We start from the raw sequence: 22,662 nt of genomic DNA, 5'->3' as shown, positions 1-22,662 counted from the left end.
AGAAGAAAAAGAGCACTGTTCCTAACTAAGCGGGGGTCATACATACTTGCCAGATTAATTTTTCACCCTCTGCAAGTTATCAGAAATTTACAGTATTTCTGCTGCAAATCAGTCTGTGTTATGTTAATTAAATCAACTGTTTACTTCTGGGACTTCTACTGCTTGAGCAGAATGAGGCAAAAGGTGCTGTGACTGCTCCCCTGAACTCCTTCCTTCTCCCTGAAGCTCTATTACAGTCCTGCTATTACTGATGGGAAACTTTATCCCACACAAGTGGTCACCAAAATAGCTGCATATTTTTAAACCACAATCCCTTTGAAGTACTGCCTATGAAAATACTCTGAGATGAATGTTTCTCAGTACTTTGGGGTTTCAGGTCAGGTCACTTTGTGGGACTGGAGCAGTTGGCAAGGTCTCATGAGTGACTTGTAATTATTTATGAAAAGTTAAATTAGATGAGGATATAAATCTTGATAAGATAAGCATGGCAGCCATACCATTACTTCTCAACATTTGACATGATTTTAAAAATGAGAGAACAGAGAGAGAAAAAAATATCAACTAAATATCCATTTTTCAAGAAAAAAATTAAGAAAATAACAACCTGCTGTGTCTGAGGATTCAAGAAATACATTTAACTATCACAAATGATTAACGTATTGATCGCTTTTCCCTTGCTTTTATTTTTTTTTTTAACGTAAACTAGCTTAGTGCTTAGGAAAACAGAGATGGCTGAGATTTGCCACAGGGCTAATATAGTGCGGGCAGCTAATGGTTTGTATTTCACTGGCTTCTCTATCGTGGTACACACTGCCTGCATGGACACATATACACACAAATACACAGAAAAAATCACATCCTTTCCAAATGTCACTGGATGAGGTCTTATAAAAGCAAACAAATCAGAACGGCCATAGGAGAAAAAGGCCCTGTACACACTTTTATTTGCCCAAACACACACATATCTAACTCAAGTACTCTTTATAACTTTATCCCTTACTCTATGGCCATTTTCTCAAGGATTCATAGGAAGTATAGGCCTAAAGGTAAGATATGAAGCAGAAGAGGACACTGGCTTTACAGCTGAGATAGCAGAAGGCACTGTTTTCATGAGGCAAAGAGTAGACAAACAGGTAAAGACCAATGTAAGGGAAGTGGACATGTGAGATTAAGGCATGCATTTGCCAAGCTGAGGAAACAACATGGTGAAAGACTTGTAATTACCCAAGTAGTTTCACCCAGGCACACACTAGCTACTACATTTGTAGTAGCACTTTTTCGCGACTGAAAAACAAAGGCATCAACTGTCTTAGTTCAGTCCAGCCTGTGTCCTTTATCGGGACCAGCCACTAGATGGTGACACTGTCACAGATCTCACCTTCCGTTAACAAGCGGGCAGTGGTAGATGCACAAGCTAACACCACGAATCCCAGTTGCATGCCCAAGTGCACCATGAGAACCAGATGCTTTCATGCAAGTGCGCTGGTTGTCATCCATAAACAGCATTTTAAGTGGAGGCACACACCCTTTAGAGACCAGGATTTGCTCCAAACCCATTCCCCTTGTGACCAATTATCATGAATGGCTCAGGCGAGTAACAAATGCTACAATTCTCATTATTGTTCCAAGGATTTATTTTATTGGTGTGCAGTATGAGTATTTTTAAGTGAGAGGTTTGGCTGAGGTGCATTCTTACTGCATTTAAGTGAAGGATGTGGAGGATTCATGTTGTTTACTAAAGGAGACGCAGGGGACAAGTTATTATCCCAGTCCATTCTTTGACATCCAAATCGTGGCAAAATAAAATATATGGGGAGCAGCAAAGCAACCAGGAGGCTGAAGAAAGGCTCCTTCTATCCTGAGGCCACTGACTACACCAGGAACTGGACTGCGAAAACAACCCCCAACAGAACGGCTTGCTTAGAAATGCTGCCTTAACACTAAACACAGGACATGCAAGGAGGATGGTTGCCAATTTATTCATCCGAAGACTATACAAGGGCTCACTCCCAAGAGCAATATATTGAGAACTTTTTATCAATTTTACTAGCAGCTCTCTTTCAGCCTGTCTCACAAAAACTCCTTGCTGTACTGGTACATGCTGGAGGGCTCCCATCATGCACAGTGAAGGCAGCAGGTATGTTTAAGACTTCTGAACATACCCAGCACACTACTGAGGTATTAGTTTATTCTGGCATTTATGGGGGTGTATCCTAACCTGGTCAAGGCAGGATGTTTCTACACACAGATTTTTCTAGCGTTGGTGCTGATGGTGCTGCTAAAAAGACAAAATTGCTGTGTCTGTCTTGCTCACTCTCCCTCATGAGCTGCATTCCTTTTCCCACTCCCCTGGCCGATCTGTTAGCAATTACTACCAACACTCTTGACCTCCCTTAAAACAGAGGACCATAACTGCAAGTGGATTGTGTCCTTTGGATTGGAAGTCTGACCCAGTTATATGCAGCCTCTTGGGAAGCTCTATTAAATTGCCTGGTGGCTGTAGGCTTGTATGAGTAGCAAGTGGGTCGGGCCTGCTTTGGAAGGGGGACAAGAAAGCAGCCTATCACCTCTTCCTCCACTTCCACAGCAAAGCAGAATGGAGAGGGAAATGCCGATGACAGCAGAGGTTCGCTAAGAGGGAAAAAAAAATCAGATATAAGCCTCCAGTCTGTCTGATGATCTGTCTGTACGGAAAGTCACCTCCTCCTACATAATCAAAATAGAATTCTTTCACAGATTAGAGTAATGAATTTGAAGGCTTCTTGCAAAGTGCGAGAAGGCTAAAAAATACAATATAGGAGCTTCCTCTTGCCTCCTTCCATCATGACCTCCAGCCAAAGCCACAAAATCAAAGCAAACCTCTTTTTCTTTGTCTTGGAAGAAGCCAAATCCAGCTGTGCTGGTACATAGCATCACCAGAGAACCTTGTCAAGAAAGCAAAAAAAGGTAGTGAAGTAAGAGGTTCACTGCTGGCTGCCTTCCTCTCATACCCCTCACCAGCAAACTAGCTCCCAGTACTGGCAGTCCAAATCTTGACTTCTTGCCTTCTCAAAGTGCTCTGAGGAACACTGACCGAGAAAGAACACCTTCTTGACACCTATCACCTCTACCAGTCAGACAATTGACCCATAAATATTGCAGTGGAAACAACTTGCGCTTACTTCAACAAGCAAGTTGGAACATTTTGACTAACAATCAAGGTCTAAATAAAAACAGGAAGGCAAGACACACAGATATCTTTCCTACCCATTTTCTAACCAGAACTATAACATATACCTTTGGCCTTTGTTTTACAGACCAAAAAAAACTTTCCCTGTCTGTGGCACAGCAAGGCTGTTTGAAGGCCACCCAAAAAAGTGGAAGGCAATTAAATGGTTTCACCCAGGCCCAAGTTCTGTCTAAAACAACTGATCACAATTTCACTTGCTAAGTATTAACAGGTTTCCCATCCCAGCAGATTTACTTCCCAATAAGAGTCTGTTTGCACAATGTGCTGTACTGCTTGATTTCCAACACTGCAAAACAAGGAACAATACAACTCCTTCATACATGACTGTGATTGCATCATACCTCCCATCACTTCAAAAGTATAAATTGCTCTAAAGGACTTTACTTGGGAGAGAGTTAATCCTCCCAACAAAACCACAAATTAAAGATGCAAGATTGCATAAAACAAGCAGAACTTGGTTTGTGCTTGGCATTTCACCTGTAGCGTATTAACTAGGTACAATTTTTCTGAAGGCAGCAGTACCAAGTATTTTTCTCCCTCCCCATATGGTGCATCTTACCCTATGGAAGCCCTAGCTCCCTTTGAAATACATTAGAACTGGAGAGAAAGGAGAAGTCTCTGTTGGATAAGAAACTGCAAATTCTCTTATAGACGTATCATTCAGGTTCCCATATGCAATTTGCTTGAAGACTCTTCAGCTGCCCAGCACTGCCCCTGCATCTAACTCCTGATGTTAGCTCCCTTGCTTTCCCATCATACATGGATAGTCTGTTGGGAGGATGGAGGAAAGACTGAAAGGAAGAGGAAGAAAGGAGGGATCTAAAAGGCATTTATATCCATTTACAAGTAGAATCTTTTAGATACACATGTAGACCGTATGTTTTGTGCCAAGGGAAAGTAACTTCAGGAAATGCCTTGTCATAAACACAGAGAAGCTAAAGGAAGAAAAAAAAACAAAAAAAAAAACCACCAACGTCTGTTGTTACTAGCTATTACACCTACTAAACTCAGGGAAGCCAGGCAGGCCCAAGAGATTAGCTAGAACAGGCACAAAGTGAGTTGAGTCAGAGGAGTTAGACGCATAGTTAAGTTAGTCTCACAGCTTGCACCAACAAAACATTCTAGGTTTGCTACAGATGTAAGCGAACAGAGACACTGCAGACTACCTCATGAGCATGCCTACAGCCTTGAGAAACCTCTGGTAAAAGAAAAAGAGAAACCAATGCCATTCCTGCCAACTAGTCATTTCTGTCTCCTTTTTAACTTTCCACCTAAATATTTTTATTAGAATTCAGTCTAGAAGCAAAAGGCAGTAGGCAACTATCAGAGTAAACGAAGGAAAAGTGATGCAAGTGGAAGGAGGGGAAGGGAGTGCCTCACAGAGTGCAGTAGAGAGGCACCTTGCACCTCTCTCCAAGGGATGGTTTCAGCAGAGTGCATTTTGCCTCATTTTGTGCCACTGACAACTGCCAAAGAAAGAACTGCTTTCTGCCAAGGTTAGCAGTGTTGGTAAGATGGTCGTCAAAACCAACACACAAAAGCATTTCCAAAGCCAGCTTACAACAGTGGATAAAAATAACAAGCATATGACTCAAAGCTGGTCAGGCAATGCTCAGCTCAAAACTCATTTTCCATTTTCTTTTGGTCTACATAAGATTTGTGCAATAAGATTTAATTCAGTCCTCACTCCCAGATCAAATACTTCTAGACACAGTACATACAGGACGAGGGGAAGCCAGGCTGAGACAGACAAGGCTCTGGTTTCTCATAGCTCTTTGGAATTGTTCGAAGGAGCCACAGGTCTAAGCTTTCCACTCCGAGAATATGGCAGAGCTGAAGTGAGACCAATTAGGGGCAAATGGAAACCATATGTGATTTTAATGAAACAAGGAGCTGGTGCACATGGCTTACTGCTGCAGGAGCATTTACTGCCTGAAAAGAATGTGCATCTGGCATTGATCATTTCCCAACCCATCAAGTGAGCAGCAACATGGAAAGCAAATTGGAGCACATATGATGAGAGATGAATTGCGCTAAGAAGTACTGTTAGGGGAGCAGTCTCTGCAAGGAGAAAACATGTCCTTTGCCTGTGATTTAGTGATACAGTTGCAAGTGAGGCCATTCCATTTCCACAGATCATGATAATAAACTACAAGAACGAGTGCTAGAGTGATTAAAATGGATTGAGCAGCATTTTAAAGAACCTGCTACAATCACAGAAATCCCATTCTGATTCACATGGAGCAGACTTTTACTTCCTTGAGGTCATGGGCACTACTTAAAGAATAAAGTACTGTTGATCCTAAGCAAGGGTAATATACAGTCCTCAAATGCAATGTCTGTTGCTGCAAGAATTCAACTGATGTTGCTGTTACATGTACATCAAAACGGGTGCACAGTGAGGAGATTCGAGGCTGAAGAGGCAGCATAGATGCACGCTTCTGTTCCACTTTTTCTTTTTGACTGCAAATTTCCCAGGAAGTTTCAGTTTGACGAGAAAGAAAAGTCCTTAGCCTGCAAAGCTGTAGATAAGTTGCTCGACTGGGATATGGTCATTCCTTCTGCAAGCTGTTGTGTTGCAGCTTGATATCTGATTCTTAGAATAAAACCACTATCTTCCCCAAGCAGCCAAGAGACTGCTCACATACATCACAAGAGGAAGGGGGGAAAGATGCTCTGATCCAGCACTCAACCATATTTACAGTGAATGTCCAGGGCTCAAACCTGGTAGATGCTACATTTCATGTAATAGTGAAGTATCTGCAAAGCCAGATACTTAGCACTGGCATCTCTTTGCTTCTTAGTGCTAGATTTCCTCTGTGGGATATCCAGAGTTAACAAGCGTAATAAATGAATTACTATATTTTTCAAGGAGGCAAGCGAAAATTCTTGACCCAAATCTGCCTATTTATTAGTCTTCCTTAACCCACCGTGCAATCCATGAACAAACTGACAGGCCACATCCAAGTGGTCAACAGTGGGAGGAGGAAGGAGAGTCCTGCTAAAGAGAACATCTGAAAGCAGTTTTCTTCTGCGCATTAGAAACAGGGCAGCTCTGACAGCCCATTTAAACCTTTCAAAACAGGGAGTATCAAAAGCCACAGGCCTGGACACTCCCCTGCTTCAGCAACTTACTTCAGAGGAGTCTCCTTGCTTCAGCACCTCACCCGGCTGGGACGGGTGCCAGCATTCTGCGCAGAGGCTGCACTCCACTGATCACATGGTTTACACTCAATTTTGCACGTAGGAGCTAGAGAGGAAGAACTGTTTGGGAACATGTATAGATTTCAAGGGTACTGGGTGGGCCTGCAAATTCCTTCCTGCATTAGAAAACTTGCATTAAACTGATAGGCTAAGCAGCTGTCTGTGCCAAAGAGGTATACATATTTAACCAGGTCAGGCCTAGATGTGCTCCTCTGCTGTTCCTATTTGCACTGGACCTGACAGGACCCACTACCAAGCCTGCCCCGCACTGGAATTAAACCCCCATTCAAACAATTTCTCCTGTGAGAAGCCAGTACCTTTGCCCACCATTCTTGAGCCATTATAAATTGTTCCAAAGCTGACATACACTGGACATGTCCATGACACAGTTATGGTTTATCATAATGCTTAAGGAATTTACTAATTGCCCATTTTATTAATGTCTATTGTGTAACTACAGTGTGAGTTTAGCTACATGAAGAATTTTACCCTGCAGTCTGAGCACCATGTAAAGACTTAGGCGTAGCACTTGGATCCTGATTCAGTGTTCATTAATGCAAGTGGAAAACCTCCCCAAGCCCTGATTCAACCTCATGTACCACAATTCCCACTCAGACTACAGGTCAAGGTCAGGACAACATCAGAGCAAACCTCACACCAACCAATTAGCCCACCTATTCAGAACTTTCCAGGATCCCATGCAGTGCCCCGTTATAACTGTGTTCCAAAACAACATCCTTCATTTTGGACCTTCAAAGGGATATCAAAGGGCAGAAGAACTCAGTGTTGATTTGTTGTTGGAGTAAGGTAAAAAAAAAAAAAAAAAAAAAAAAAGAAAAGTGATATGAGACCTCTCATGAAAGAAGTAATGAGAAGACCTGGAAGTCTAAGAACATCTATAAGCAACAAGTCTTGGCATAAGTAACATAAATACTGCACGCTGTACATCCTCTGGCTCTGAAGGCATGGGATTTTCCCTGTGCAATGACACCAAGCGCTGACAGCAGAAAGGGTAGGCAGACACTGGCCAGTTACCTTTGTTCTTCCATTTTCTCAGAAACTCCCTGGATGTCCTACTGACAGACTGGTCAGAGTTGTTCCATAGAAACTCCAGTGGAAAGAGAAACCGTATAACCATCTTGTTCTTGTATTACCCAAACTTCCTTCATATAGACTTCATCATCAAAATTTCACGTTCATGAACAGCCCAAAAGCTCATAATCAGAATAGATTTCCAGAAGTTGTGTGTCTTTACTTGGATGCTCATATGCATCCTGGTGCTCCCAATGAAATTTTAATGAGGTATGACTCTTAGCTAGACTTCTGTAAGCACGGAGAACGCACTGAATGGTTAACAGTACCTGTCTAGCAATTGCTGACTTCTTTTTTGCACAATAGATATTTATACAAATCCAAGACTAACCCATACTGTTTTATACCTAGTCAGTATTGCTAATTAGTGGGTTTTATATGAAAATTCTCAAGTCTGACCATATGAATCTGATGGAGATTTACTTAAAGTGACCCTACCAGTCAGTTAGGTCATCTGTGCTACTGGAGTTTGAGAGCTTTGTAAAGTATTCTTACCAAAAACTTTCACAAAGCTCCAATTTGGGGGAGTTAAGCCTGCATTCTGGTATCATTTCTTAGGTGTCCATGTAACTTTTTAGAAAAAACAAAAAACAAAACCCCAAAACAGGTCACAAAACGTGGTTAGATGGTCATTTCACAGCTGCCCTGGCACGGTGATTGCTATTTCTAAACGCTCTAAGGCCCATTAACTGTTTTGGGCAGCAGAAGTTCTCTGTACACTGCACTGCTGAATGTTTACAGATAAGGGTAATCATTTCCAGGGCATACACCAAGCCTGACTGCTTCCTGCCTGTCTAGGTCTCCTGAGACACTGCTGTAACAGGACTATTTTGGTAAAGTAATGAACCACCCTCCCAAAAGCCAGCTTTTCAGGGCTCCAGTTAAGCTTGCAGCTGGAACACAGGTGTAAGCATGTTTAAACATTGACAAGAGGGAACTAACAGAAACAGAAGGGGAAATACCTTGTCTCAGTCCAGTGGCAGGAGCACAACCACAAACCTGTTTGTTCATTAATGCAGCAAACCCAAGGAGAACTGCCCATTGCCAAGGACTGGAGCAAGCAAAAGCTATGTAGATTTGTGTTTTAAAGGGAATTCTCAGCATTCAGAAAAAGCTAACTATAAATCCCAGACGACTAATGAACTGGAATGTCTCCCAGCTTGAGAGGTAGTGTGTAACCTGATCAAAATCAGCACTTCCAGAAGGGGAGGCTGTTACCGTTAAACTATCAGGGATGGGACTGGTAGAAATGTTTCTGGAAATGCTTTTTCCTATCAGGAAACGGGGTTTTTACTTAAGTCACAAATTTCTAAGGAAAGCATCAACTTCAGCAAGATGGTTTTCTATTTTTCTTCTCTGAAAAACTGAGACCTATTTTCAACCTGAATCGGCATTTCTTTTCTACTGCACTTGAAGTCTAAATGTTGATGTGAAATGACACCTTCATTCAAAATGGACATTTTGAATTAACTCTTCAAAGCATCAGATTCAGATTCTTTTTCCAGAAAATTCTGAAGACTCTGATATTTTCATTTTCCCTCACATTTCAGATTGAATAAATTTTCACCATTTCAAAATTCTCTATGGAACAGAAATTCTGATACTCTCCTCTTTCACTGTATAAATCAGAGGTGACAACAACAAGCTCTAATGACAGAAGCAAGAGCAAATTCCATTTTCCTCCTCATTTTTCAGAAGCAGCAAGTAAATTCATACCAATGAGAGCTGCAGGTGCAGAGAACTGGCATAATTTCAAAAAGTAAGCCATTATCCTTTATGATCTCTAAGAGTATCTAAATTAAAATAAGCATTCAACATCAGAGATCAGTCCTTTAATTCACTGTGACAATAAAAGTCTGTCAACACTGCAGGCTGTAAATGAACATAGACATACTAGAGTTATCTTTAAAAAGTGACTTAGGATACCACAAACACACTAATTTAACCTGTTCCTCAAGTAAAACATTGGCTTGCTGAGTGCTTGTACTTTGAGACTGCAGCCAAGTCAGCAAGTCAACTCTATGACAAATGCCTTCCTACTCTCTTTTTCCTTTCTAGCCGTTTCCAACATTTTGAAGCAGTATTGTTTGATTGCAGGCTGCTTCCTGAGGCTGCTTCCTTCAACTGCCTGTTGAACCCAGTGGGATTCTTTCCACTGATTTTAACTGGAGCAGGATCAGGCCCCAAATAAGTAGTGGTGGAATCCCTAGACTTACGAACTGAACAGCTGTCTCTGCCTTTCCGAAAGAAAAGAGGGAAAGTTATTCCTGCAGCTGTTTTCCCCTAAGTGCCTTCAGTCCAAACTGTAACAGGACTGGAGGGAGGGGGAGAAGGTGGAATTTTAATAACCCATTAAAAAGGAGTATGGGCCATTGCGCAGCAGCTCTTTCAGTTCTACTCAAGCAGGGTCACTGCTGCCAGGCTCAGACAGCCCTAAGGGCACGGGAAAAGTCGTCGTCTTGTTTTCACATCTCATTCACAGAATGGATAACGAGGGGGAGGGAGGAATCAGCTTTTGGGTCAATTAGCACCATGAACAGACAGCTGCATTGTCATTAAAAGTTCAAGAAGTCATCAGGGTCATCACTGAACTGCAAGATGTACACACACGCACACGAGGCACACGTCTAAGCCCGGGTTTTTAGCAGCCTTGCCCAGCTCTGATTTTCCACTACCCTAAGGGAAACACTTTGAGTCAAGAACACTTAACTGTTGTAGCTCTGAGGAGAAGACAGAAGCACAAAGGCACTCCCTCTGAATAGCAGTTGTTCATCCCCTTGGAACTGCTTAATTTCACACTTCATATACCAACTAAGAATAGTTACATGGCTCCCCCCCCCCCCGAGAAAAATCAGACATGTGGCTTACCAATGTATAGTTTTATGTTTGCTTCTAATATTCTGTGGGATAAGCAGAACCCCAGTTAACAAAACCAGGCTACACCGGTGCATACCATTCCTTCCCCATGCAAAGAAGCTGAGGAAGTGCAAGTGCATATTAGCAAATCCAGAAATGAGTATGTATGAAAAATAATGAAAGATAAAACCTCTAAAATGACAGGGACTGCTATTAATAAGGTTTGGAGCAAGTGCTAGCCTCAAAGAGTCACAAGTTGGCTTAAAAACAAAAACAACAAATTATTCAACTATGCAAAACAGCCACAGATTACATTCTTATTGCCACAGTTTGCAGTAACATTTTCTGGTAAGGAATTTTAATGAAAACGCACTGAGACAAGTAAGGATTCCCCTGCCACCTTCCAAACAGGGCAGGGAAGCAATACAACCTGGAATACTTGAAGCATTACTGCTTCTACAGAAATTAGACCGGCATTGCCTGGTTCTGTCAGCTGTAGCTGTGCTGACAATACATTCTAAAACCAAAACGGGGCTGAGACCACTATCATTATAGTGAAATCTCACCAAAATATAGTTTTACTTTTCTGGGTGAAAGCAACACAGATCCTCCTTGCTTTTGCTATTAAATTGGCAGGCAAACATGTAGCTAGCTCATGAGTGTATAGTTCCATTCAGTGCTTGGTCTTTGCCAAGGGAAATTACTCTGGGAATACAGAAACGAGACTTTTTTTTTTATTTTAACCATTATAGCTCTGTTGATTCCAGTGCACACTGGTTGTCCACGTTACTGAATTTCAGCATGTTTATGACAATACAGCTGTTGCAGCAACTCTAGTGGAGATGTTCTCATGAGGAAAAAATAGAATAAAGTGATACAGTCCAAAATTCAGAAACAACATGCATCAGCATTTTGGTTCTAATTGCCCAAGTTAAGATAGCTGCTGTGAGCTCTGATGGATTTCCTCAGAGAAGGAAGTCCAAGTGGGCTAAACAGCTACTCTTAGAACACTCCTGCGACCCCCCCCCCCCCCCCACGCGCCTCCGAGGATTTTTTTCCCCCCCCCCCCCCCCCCCCCCCCCCCTTCTGCACTCTGGATGTTTTTTGGAACAAAAGCTGCCTTTTCCATATTTTTCTGTGGTGTAACCTGGGGGTGTTGCCTCAAAGCGCCACCGCAATAATCTTACAATAACAACTTTCATCGATCTTTCCTTGTTGATCCACACATATATTGAAGAAATATATGCTGGAATGAACTCTGCCATGTCCTGACCTTATGATGGCTTGATGAACAAATACAGAGTGAGCACAAAAATGTGAACCCCTAGATGTCCCAAGACAACTATCGCCCTAGGACCTTGTTCTCTTTGCTCTCCTGTCCTGTCAAAAATGCAGCCTAGTGAGGGTGCGTGTAGGCAACGTTGTCAAATTCAGAAGAGGGGAGCTCTGAACAGCACAAAGGACTAAGTTTACGTCAATTGCCCAAGCTGCCATACCGCAAAAGACAAACAGGAAAACAGTTTCTGAGACAGGAGGGAAAGAAAGACCCGTACTTTCCTTTACCCTACCTCTTTCAACAGCCATTAGTACTAGAGGAAATCGGTATGAGAGAAGGGCATTCAGAAACAAACATGAGATCTTCCACTGACAGGAAGGAACCTATTGGCTTGAAAACTTTCCGGTACTAGTGAAAGCTTTGTCTCCCATTCAGCCAAATACACAGGTGCTGTCTGCTTCTTTCAATCTACACTATTTCTTCAACCAATTTAAACATGGCATAGGAATAAAGGCCAGTAAGGATCTGCTTCCCACTTGCTGTTTTTTCAAAGCAGTCAGTCTGTTGGAAAGGACAAGTCTCTTTGGGATCAAGCTGGCAGCGCTGCTACAGTAGGCTCCTGCTAAATCACACAACACAGAGAGATGCCGGGCTCTAGGATATATTAGTCCTAGCTTTATAGTCCTCTAAGTATTTGGCACCAGGAGAATCCTCAGAACAAAATATGAGCAAATACATGATTCCCATCCTGTTGGCCTCCCAGTCAAACAGAAAAAGAGCAAACCAGAATACACTGGGAAACTCAAGAGATAGCTGCAATTTAGAATGCATGTGGGAGGTAGATTAGACATTCATCCTGGTAACAAAAATAGAGTCTCCAGAGTTAAAATAACAAATGCCTTTAAAGGGGTTTGGAAGGAACTTAAAACTGCAGGGATTGAATCAATCTCTAACTATGAGGAATTAGGATGACAGCCACAGAAGGGGGCTATGGGAAAGTCAAGACTATCCCACATCAGGCTGCTGGGAGGTCTATCTTATCAGCATCAGAACTCCAGCCTAGCTGGATGATGCATATGACTCACTATCACAGGTTCTGCTGCAGGGTGCTTGTTCCAAAGTAAAGGTGTTAAAGGCAACATACTGATAAGGGTCATTGGCTGTTTGCCACCAGGTCTAGTCAAGCTTCTCTCTGAACAGATAATAATCCATTAAAACCTTCCTGTGATAATTTGGGGTCTCTTAAAAGTCCCACCTCAGAGTTCTGTCTGATATCGTGGAATCCTCTATTTCCGTGCTTCTCTGTAAAGCTGCAAACTGTTACACAGTGGGGGAAAAGCAGGACAGCTGCTTAATTCTATTGAAAATATACTGTCTGTAAAGAAGATGGGAACCGACTTATTGAAGTCTCCTTTTTATCTTGATCCTCTAAGGAAATAACCAACTAAATCCTTAATCCCCCACCCCCTTGGGGAAAAAAAAGGAAAGGGAAAAAAAAAAAAGAAAGAAAAAAGGGACAGGTGCTGCTCTTCATATTTAGAAAAGTTAAAAAAAAAAAAGGGCTTAAGAACTCATCCTGGCCTTACCCCCAGCACAATCCTTTGCAACACAGAGGCTCTTGCACAGGGACTGCTGCTCTTGTCTTCCCACGCTTCTCTAGGTTTGTGATTTTTGCCCTGCAGGGTATGAAGGGAGAGCCCTGTCTTTTGTGACTATTGGAGTACTGTACATGATGGCTACTGAAGTGCCGCAGGGGTCAGTTTGCTGTTTTATTTCCTCTTGGACTGATCCTCTTCACCAGTGCATTTAAGATATTCACTACTGCAAATGCTATACTTTTCCATGCAGTGTGGTCCCTTGACTAGTGTCTCCTGTTCCTTCTTAAACCTCTTTTCCTCACCCTCCCTTCTCCCAAATACCAGAAATTTTTCAGCTTTTAGCTCTGTGCCATATGTAGTATATTATTTATTGGAGGAAATTGTTTACTTAGAAACAGGCCCATGTATCCTAGTCCAGAGGTGAGTATGATAAACAGAGAGACTATCTGACTCTTAAAGGACTTCCTCCATTTTCTCAGGGAAATTTAAAGCAGGGGACCCAGCAACCTCACACTTCACAAATTAAAGCAGAGAACCCAGGAATTGTGCACTTCGCAAGAGCGGGTTCTAAAGGCTGTTCCATACTGTCACCTCAATCCCCTTTAACCTGCAACGTGCATTTCTCAAGACCTATGAAAGGCAGGCAGGATATTTATAGCAGTGCCAGAAGAGGCAGGAAGTAGGAAACTGGGGCGGGTGTTTGGAAAGTGTATAAAGGGCTTGGAACAGTAGGGCCAGCCTGGAACTCCTTCCCCCAAAAGAACACGGAGCTGAAGGAGAAGTGTCTAGGGAATAGCTGGTTTTCTACAGATATCCTCTGGATCTCTCCTCCTCTACCTGTTGCCTTTCCAACACCAGCCACTTCCTGTCTTTCAAAGTCAAGTGGAAGCTTTCCATTCTGTGGTTTTCCTGTCTTGGTACAAGCAAGCACTTTTTTCCCTTATATTTTAACTGTTTGGAGACCAACACCAAAACTGGCTCACTAGGGGGACAGCTTCCTATTTACAGCTGATTTAAGAAATTCAAGAGGGCTAATTAAACATTAGAGGAGCAAGATTTTTGCTTGTTCATGTATTCACTAAGCATGAGAGACTGAGCTTGTCTGAACAAATGCTCCAATGCTCTTCTACAGAAAAATGACAGACTAATGTAATGCCAGCAGGCCTCCCTGCAGGCTGCACTACAGTAGCACCCAATACTGAGGAAAACATGGAGAAAAGGAAGCTGATGTTGGAGTCCCCATGCTGTAATTACAATACAGCATGACGGAGTTAAAATTCATGTCCTTCAGCCTAGGCCAGGAGGAGCTTGGGTCATCTTGAACATGGCTCTGTGGAATAGAAGTACTCCTGTTTCCTATGTGCTGTTGAGAGATTTTATTTTTTTTTTTTTTAAATGAACCACCAGGGAGCAATAAGTAATAATGTGTTCCCTTCATGTTGTTGCACCTGGTGTAGCCATTACTATCTGTGCAAGCGTTGTGCAAATTTAGTGCAGGTTATATCCACTTTGCTGAAGTACCAGTGATCATGCAGGCCAGCAGAAACCTGCGCCTTTTCATGTCAAAATCAAGGAATTAAGAAGGGAAAAAAATCTATGGGGTCTCTTTTCATCCTTGGGCCCTTTCACATACCTTTACCTCCCCAATAAACCAGTTCTAAGCTCTTAAGAACCAGCAGGATTACAATGCTCTGACACTTTAACAACAGATGGGTAACTAAGGAAGATTATGGATTTTTTTTATTAGAGTGTGTATTTTTGTCTAGAATCAATAACAAATACATGTTGAACAATGACGGCTCTGCTGTTCGCACGCTCTCCTTTAATCTCCTGATTGCAGTGGGTCAGGTTACTGCTTCATGTATATCAAAAGTACCTTTCGATAGTATGTTATATCTGGCTTAATGTCATTTGTTTCTCCTGCTGCGCAGTCTGCATCATTTTCCAGCCGAGCTGTATTTTCCTTGTAACTCACCTGGTGAAAATAAAAGGAGCCCAAGCCCTGCACACACACCCATGCAACGTGCGCTTCTCGAAGGGCTATTTGAAGGAACTTTGCATTCATCTGAATGGAGGAAGGCAACAGCTTGGCTAGAGTTCAGATAGAGGAAAGTGCATGTGCTCTGTCCATGGCCAGTCCACCCAGCCAGGCTTTTTGAAAGCCTAACCTTGATTGCTAGTCAGAAACAAACATGCTACAGGCTTAGAGATCAGTCAGTACAGCACCTGATTGTTTTATATGGGTTCTTCTACTTATGTGTTCCCTGAAGCCACAGTACCCATTCATTGTCCTGAATGGATTAGATTCACCTTGGACGTCTTACATAGTTTCACATGAGGTGGCCTGTCATGTGTCACAACTAATGATTCTTCTTAGCTTGACCAGCCTGTATCTAGTTCTTCAGCAATGCTTTCATACAGCTTCTCTCCCTTCTCCAGTAATCCTTCTCTCCTCCTTATACAACATCTTTGAAGGTCCTTTGCCACTCCCAGAGCTCCTAAATACCTTCTCCCATTGCAAGTTTCCCATTGAGCCTATCGCTGTGATCATCTTCTTCCCCACCCATAACAAAGACAGAAGTTTTCAGAGCTGAGCCCACTGACACAGACCACTAGTTCCCAACAAGCACAATCCAAGACCTTATCCCTAAGTTGACAATGGCCTCCTCAACGTTCTCCCCAAGCACTGCTCTCTGATCATTCCTGGCACTTTTCGGTCCCAGGAGGGACACCCCAAATCACCTCCTTTCTTCCCAAGATAAAAATAAGATTCTACATCTCATCAAGCTGTTGCTGATATTTGATGAGGTCTGATGCTATTTTTTTGCATATGTATTTCTGCTGATTAACTTGAGTTTTATTGCCTGTATACTGTTTCTAAGGGCTGAAATTGCCCTTTGGAAAGGTCTTATATAAACACTAGCAGGAATTTGGACTATTCATAGTCAACATTTATTTTACCAGCACGCAACTCAAGAGACTTCTATCTTGTTTCCAAAAGATTCCCAGAATCTTTTCTAGCTGGCAGAAATTCTGAATAAATAAAATAATCAGGGTTTTGTAGAACTACTCGCATTTTTGTGTTATTAGACATTGTCAGTTAATGCACTAAATCTTCACTCTGGTCACTCAACGGAACTACTTCACATTACAGTAGAAGTTTAACTTTTTTTTAACAGTAGTTTGAAGCTCTCTAGTGTTTGTAACATTCTTCTTAGAAACCTGAAACCATCAAGTAAAGTCCAACTCTGATACAAGACGGTAAAATACTGCTGAGATCAGTAGCACCGCACCTGCTTTACACAAATTACAAGGCTGGTCCACCATATTGATAACTGGGCCAAATTTTAGATCTAGCATAAGGGGGTATAAATTTTAGATCTAGCATAAGGGGGTATAAATCCATGTAACCCACCTTGGTCTCATTTACCTCAGGCCAAGCACCAGCCTAATACTTTCAAACAGCAGAAATTTGAAATTTACTGGTTAACATTCTTTTCTCAAGTTATTCCAAAGCAAATCCAGTTTAACCCTGGTTTTAAAGACGGACCTAGCCCACTATGGGCAAATAACACTGATAGCAGAGTCACCAGAGGGCAGAACACTGATAATTTCCGCATGCTTTCAGGCATCTGCTTTAGAGGAAGAGTTCTGGGTTTTAATAGAGCCACAGCAGTGTGCCTCAAGTGCTTAAACACAGAGCATTACCAAAGAGGTTGACGTTCAGCTCTGCTATTTGCAACAAGTGTTCAGTGCCACAAAGCTGAGGAACAGTTAAGACAGTTGAAAATATGTGCAACAGCTTCAAATATAGTCAGCTGCCCTGATCAACCTTGTCTCAGAGAAGTCTACATAAGGTGTAGTTGGCGTAAAGAGCAGTTAACAGTCCATTGAAGTTACACCAGTAAAATTTCAAGTGTCACATGCAGAGATTCTTCAGAGGTTTAGACTAGCTACTGTAGGCCTGTACGTTTACTGAACTCTGCATTTGCTTAACTAATTGGTGCTTGAAGGCCCGATTTTTCTCTCTTACCTTTTACACTACTATAATTTCACCAGTATCATTTAAGTTGCTTGCAATTTATAACATCATGTGAAAGACACAATCATACCCTGAAAGTCTAGAGCAATAAGGAGCACATCAGAGCAAAAAGCCTCTTCGTCTTGAACCAAAAAAATAAAAATCTCATCATTAAACGGAAATTCAACCACATGCACTCCAGACATTATTAGGACCGAAATTAGTCCCTCAGCTTAGCCTGGTTCAGAGCTGGCAAGCACAACATTGCCTGCTAACTCAAACCAAGCTGTCCTCTCAGGTTTACTAGCTCTTATTGAACTTCCAAAGAGCATCTGGTGGAAGTTTCATTTAATGACAAGACCTCCTGCCCAGACCAAACGGGCTCTTTGCGTCAGTGACGCATGTTTGGTTGGGCTACATAAGAGCACCACATGGTATTGGAGCTGTGAGGAAAAAGAAATATGACCTCATATACATATGATCCCACCCACCATGACTGTCAGTGGAATTATGTATTAGTACAGAGATCCATTTCATCAGATGCCAACCCAGTTGCCATATCTAAGAGACTCTGAAAAGCCAGGACTAACTGGATTTAGTGTCCTGGAAAATGTGGAGTCCACTGATGAAGCTGAGAATGAATGTGTCACGATGTCACTTCTGTATCAAACAACCAAATCTGCTAATCCTGAATAACAGATATGAACAAAGCAGGCCTTTTCCCACTCTGGATAAAAACTTTTGCTAAGCTAAAATACGCTAGTACTGCATATGGCAGTACATAACTATTTTCCCACCATCCCACTTCTTCCCAGAAACATTAGAGGAGCAGTTGGCAAGTGGAGCGTTCTCAAGAACAGGTGGGAAATCACTGAAAATAAGAATGAAGGAAATGCCTACATAAAGCAAGGAGCTCTAAGACTCAAAGTTAGAACATCTGGATCTCCACTGGCTCAGAGGTCTTGCTGGAGTTACTTCCTGCAGGAAATCCGGGGTAAGCATAAGCAATAGGAACAGGATACCAAAGGAGCCTTATATAACATTCTGCACTACATCTTCCAAACACTGATTTCCACCACAATTTTTTTAATACGTACATTTGGAGAAGTGACAAACTCCAGATGCCACAAGGTGATCTCTCCACTCCACTATGGACTTTAATTGCAAATAACCAACAAAACCAACAAATAAGCAACTTCTATTTCCACTTCTATTAAATAGGACAATTCCGTTTAGAATGGTCATCTTTCTGTCAGAAGACATGACCAAGCACAAGAAACACCCTCTTTTACCATATTTTTACCATGGACATTGGAATTCCATAAAAGTTAAACAAATTTCCTCAGTTTCTTCCCATGTAAAATGGAATTTACAGTACCTTTTTTTTTTTTTTTTTAAGCTTTAAGGGGTACTTCTCAGATTTCCTGCTTCTAAAACGCCTTGAAGGGAAGTCCAGTTTAAAAATGAAACCACATCATTACTTCCTCTACAAAAGTCTGATTCCAAAGTGGCTACAGCCCTTTTGCAACCATTGTCATGAGATGTAACCCAAAGAATTCGTTTGAAATTCATCTCAACTCAAAAGATTGGTATAGTAATTAATAGGAGTTGGTTTATTTTAACTTCTTAATAAATTTGGCAGACTGTACTCGCCTGCCTTAAAGGATAAGACAGCACACGTGACCTCACTATAGTCTATGTCAAGGCAAAGAATGCATGATCATAGATGAGATTTTGAACAAGTTGTTCCGCCTATCTCTTTTAGCTTATTAGTGAAAAGGTGGAATGAGCAATTCAAGAAAACCAGTGGAAGCAAAAGGGCAGGTTTTCAATTAGGTGCTTAGACTTTCGGCCAAATAAATTCATGAGCTTCCTACTTCTCTGCTGTCTCTTGCTCTTCTCGTATCACATTCTCAGTTAAAAGGAGGCTAGCCACTGCAGGTGTTGTGAACTCAGTGCTACGGGTATGACAGGATGGAGGAAGGAATGGCTTCCTTAACCCCAAGGGACTCTAAGAGCTTACCTTCATCTCCCCAACGCTTGCCAACTCCAACTCGCCAAGAGTAAGGTTATTTCGAAGGGAGAGGGCACCCACTGGCATCCTTGCTCAAATGTATTTCCCCCCAACACAAACTGTAGAAAGGAATGTTAATTTGGGCTCCTTTGAACTGAGGTAAGAGACAGCTAGTAGTGCCATAGCTCTTTTCTGAAGTATATGCATAAGATGAAAGTGAGATAGGTGTGTAGTGGACAAAGTACTTTCTTTATCACTTGCAGACTGGTTTGTCAAAATCCAGCCTGCAATTTCACATATTTTTCTCTTTTTTTTTTTTTTTTTTTTGAAGGACAGGTGGGGCAGAGGGGGCCAGGCAGGAGGTGTTTTTCCAAACCTGTGAATGCAACATTCAGCAGCCAAGCTCAAAAGTTCCTGCTGCTCCTGCAAAAAAAAAGGACAAACAAGCCCTTTTCATGTCAGCTATGTCCAGCTGGAAATGTCACAGCTTTGTCACAATGGAACAAAGCATGCCTGGAGTCTGTTCTTTCAAAAGGTCTCTTAATTCAAACAAAAGAAAAATATTCACATCTGGAAGGGGTCATAGGCAGAGGGTGGGAGTGGAGGAAGCAAAGTTCAGATGGCAAGTCATAGCAGTTGCTATTTGTCTTGCTGTTTGTCTAATTATTGTACTGCCTGTTCTGGTACTCATCGATCCAGTTAAAGAAAGCAAGCCAAGAGTTAAAACAGCAATTTTATTATTGATTGACCTTGGAGGGCCAGATGAGACACACCTCTTCACTTTTGCTCTATTCATCATGCTGGAACACTCAGGCTGAGTGAAAAGACCCCTTGTGACCAGTCTGGCAGTAGTTCCTCTCCTTTTTTTTTTTTTTTTTTTATTTTTTTTTAATTCCCCTCCTTTTTGTTAATAAAGAGAAAAAAAATATTGTTGTGTATGGAGTCCAAGCTTCCTTTAGAAGACCACAACCTCCAGTTTCAAAGGATGTCCATATTGAAATCCTGCCCTTTCCAATGGATTTATTTGAGCATCTGTTTCTGTAGAGATTAAAACCATCTAATGACTGCAGAGTTGGGAGGCTGTATCAGAACTGAGCCACAGAAAGATCAAAAATTAAATGTCTAGTGCGATCAGATTAAAAGAAAAGAGAATAAACTTGAGAGTAGGACTTCACTGGCTAGGCATGAAAGACCAACAGTAAGAGTTTGCATTACACTTCTTCACTTAAAAGTTTTCTCCTTCAACTTTCAGTGCTTCTGAAGATGAAGAGCCTCTCCTAGGCTGCCACCTAGCTAGTTAATTTCTTGTATTGTTTTAGGAGCTATTTTAAAAAGCTTTTTTGCTCCAGCCCTTATGGCATTGACTCCTCCCTTTTGAGCTGGTATTTTGTCAGGAGTTTCAAGAGCGATAAAAACTTGCTGCCAAGTCCCTTTCTTCCCCACAATGTGTTTTATAACCCAGCGTGTAGTTTAGTCTGTCTAAACACTGCACTAGTACACTGCCATCAGTTTCCATGGAGATGATTAACTCCTGCAGAGCCAGAAAGCTTTAGTGTGCTTTTTGCCCTTTCAGCACATGAAGAACATGACAGCATTTACTAAAATCAGCCTGCAGAAACATCACATTTTCCAGACAGTTCTAGCAGATGTAAGGATTTACTTTTGCTTACCCATCACACAAAACTGTGGTCTTAACCAAACTTGGATTTAAGTCATCTGCTAGAATGAGTTGCTCTTGCCCCTTCTGCTTCTCCTCCTTTGCATTGCCGTGATGTCTGAAGGCATGACAGCCCTACTGACATCAACTTTTTGAACTACAACATCTCAAAGCAAAGCCAAGGCATGACATATCATAGAGTCCAGAATAGAGGAAGGAGAGATGAAGGAGACTACTTTGAACTCAACCAGAAGTCAGAGTAGAAAACAGAAAAACTTTGTGCCCTAAAGTTTAGGAGTACTGTTATATGAAACGTCATAGTTTACCATACCCCTAAGTAACTTATGCCTCTAGCAAAAATATACTGTCAGTGTGTACTCATAACAGAAACTTATTTAAAACCATTTTAAGAAGTTGAATTATACCGAAAACTACCCTTAATCTAGTATAACATGACCTAATCAGAGCAAGAAAGTAGACCTTCTCTCAAAATGCAGCTAATAAAGGCCACAGCTTTAGCTGTGGAAAAATGGTTTCCCAGTCTCACTTTCACAGAAAGGACAATCTCTCTTGCAGTTGCCACTTAGGTGGCACGCTTGTTGATCTGAACTATGAAAATGGCAACAGAACTTTGAATACTGCAGTTTCCTGGAAGAATTCCCCAGTATAATACTATTTTATAAGGATTTTACAGGATATCATCACTGAAGCAAACTGTAGCCTTCCCAGCACTTTTAACATGTAATGCTTTTTTTGGCATTCAAGAGTAGATACTATATAAACTAGACACGAATAACCAGGCATAACTGCAGTTTCTGTAGAAGAGTTAAAGGCAAGAGATATTTTTTTGCCAGTAAGCTTGGCTAACTTGAAAGAGCCACTGGCAGGGTTCATAGCAATGGGTGTTCTGCTGCAGTGAGAATTATTTTCTATTTGACTTCCATAGCAGTTGCCAGGTGGATTTCTTTGCAGACTCCGCTTGGAGCCAGTACTGTGTGGGTACCAGCAGTGCTGAGTCCCCCAACCCTTTTTATGCTGTGCTAAGTCAATCCACAGAGGTGCAAGAAGACTTCACTCACGCAGTCTACTCATGACTGCTGAAGCGACAGCATGTATTTACTGCTACATGGACACGTGTCCAGCATTAACTCAAAGGACACCACTAATTGATTTCATATACTTTACCACAGGACACTTAGCAAGCAGCAACTGTATTTGGTTAACCACCCTTGGCTACAAACAAACCAAAGAACTCCCATCATCTCTTCCTCTGAGAAATTCTGGGTGTTCCCCATCTAAAGTCAGTGTAGTGGAGACCCTTAGGGATGCTAAAACCCATAGCGGAGAACATCAGCAAGGATCCGATAAAAGCGTTTCAACTTTCCAAAAAAAAGCGTGCACTCCCGCAGCTGCCGAGATCGCAGCCTGGCACGCAGACAGCGTGGAGAACACTTGTTACCCGCTCCTCCAGCCCACCGGCACAGCACCACAAGCCTACAGTGCGCCGCACCTTTCCACGCCGACCGCCACGGGCGGCTCCCCCGGCTTGAGAGAACTCGCCCCTAGTCCTGCCTCCCATTATTTGTCACCGGGTGGTGGAGGAAATTTTGGCAGCCCGCACCTCCACCCCTGTACTTGCCTTGCCGTAGGAGACGAGCTGCTCTACCAACCACCCATTTCTTGACGGTATTTCTCGGAGAGGCTGCCGCGGGACG

The 22,662-nt window shown here is 42.1% G+C and overlaps 2 protein-coding genes across 3 annotated transcripts in view; one reads left to right on the top strand and one right to left on the bottom strand.

Moving 5' to 3' along the window:
- The window catches only part of TIMP3 (TIMP metallopeptidase inhibitor 3), a gene marked incomplete at its 5' end in the record, with an annotated part of 17,513 nt that extends 11,908 nt beyond the window's left edge, over positions 1–5,605 (bottom strand). Inside the window, one exon of the mRNA XM_009881985.1 lies at positions 5,590–5,605. Coding sequence (XP_009880287.1) covers positions 5,590–5,605 — 16 coding nt within the window. The remainder of the gene's footprint in view (positions 1–5,589) is intronic.
- Positions 1–22,662, top strand: part of SYN3 (synapsin III) — a 179,783-nt gene that overhangs the window by 65,721 nt on the left and 91,400 nt on the right. The window lies entirely within an intron of this gene.

Source organism: Charadrius vociferus, unplaced genomic scaffold (assembly GCF_000708025.1).
Source record: "Charadrius vociferus isolate BGI_N301 unplaced genomic scaffold, ASM70802v2 scaffold883, whole genome shotgun sequence".
NCBI lineage: Eukaryota > Metazoa > Chordata > Aves > Charadriiformes > Charadriidae > Charadrius > Charadrius vociferus.
This window is presented reverse-complemented; position numbering and strand designations above follow the sequence as displayed.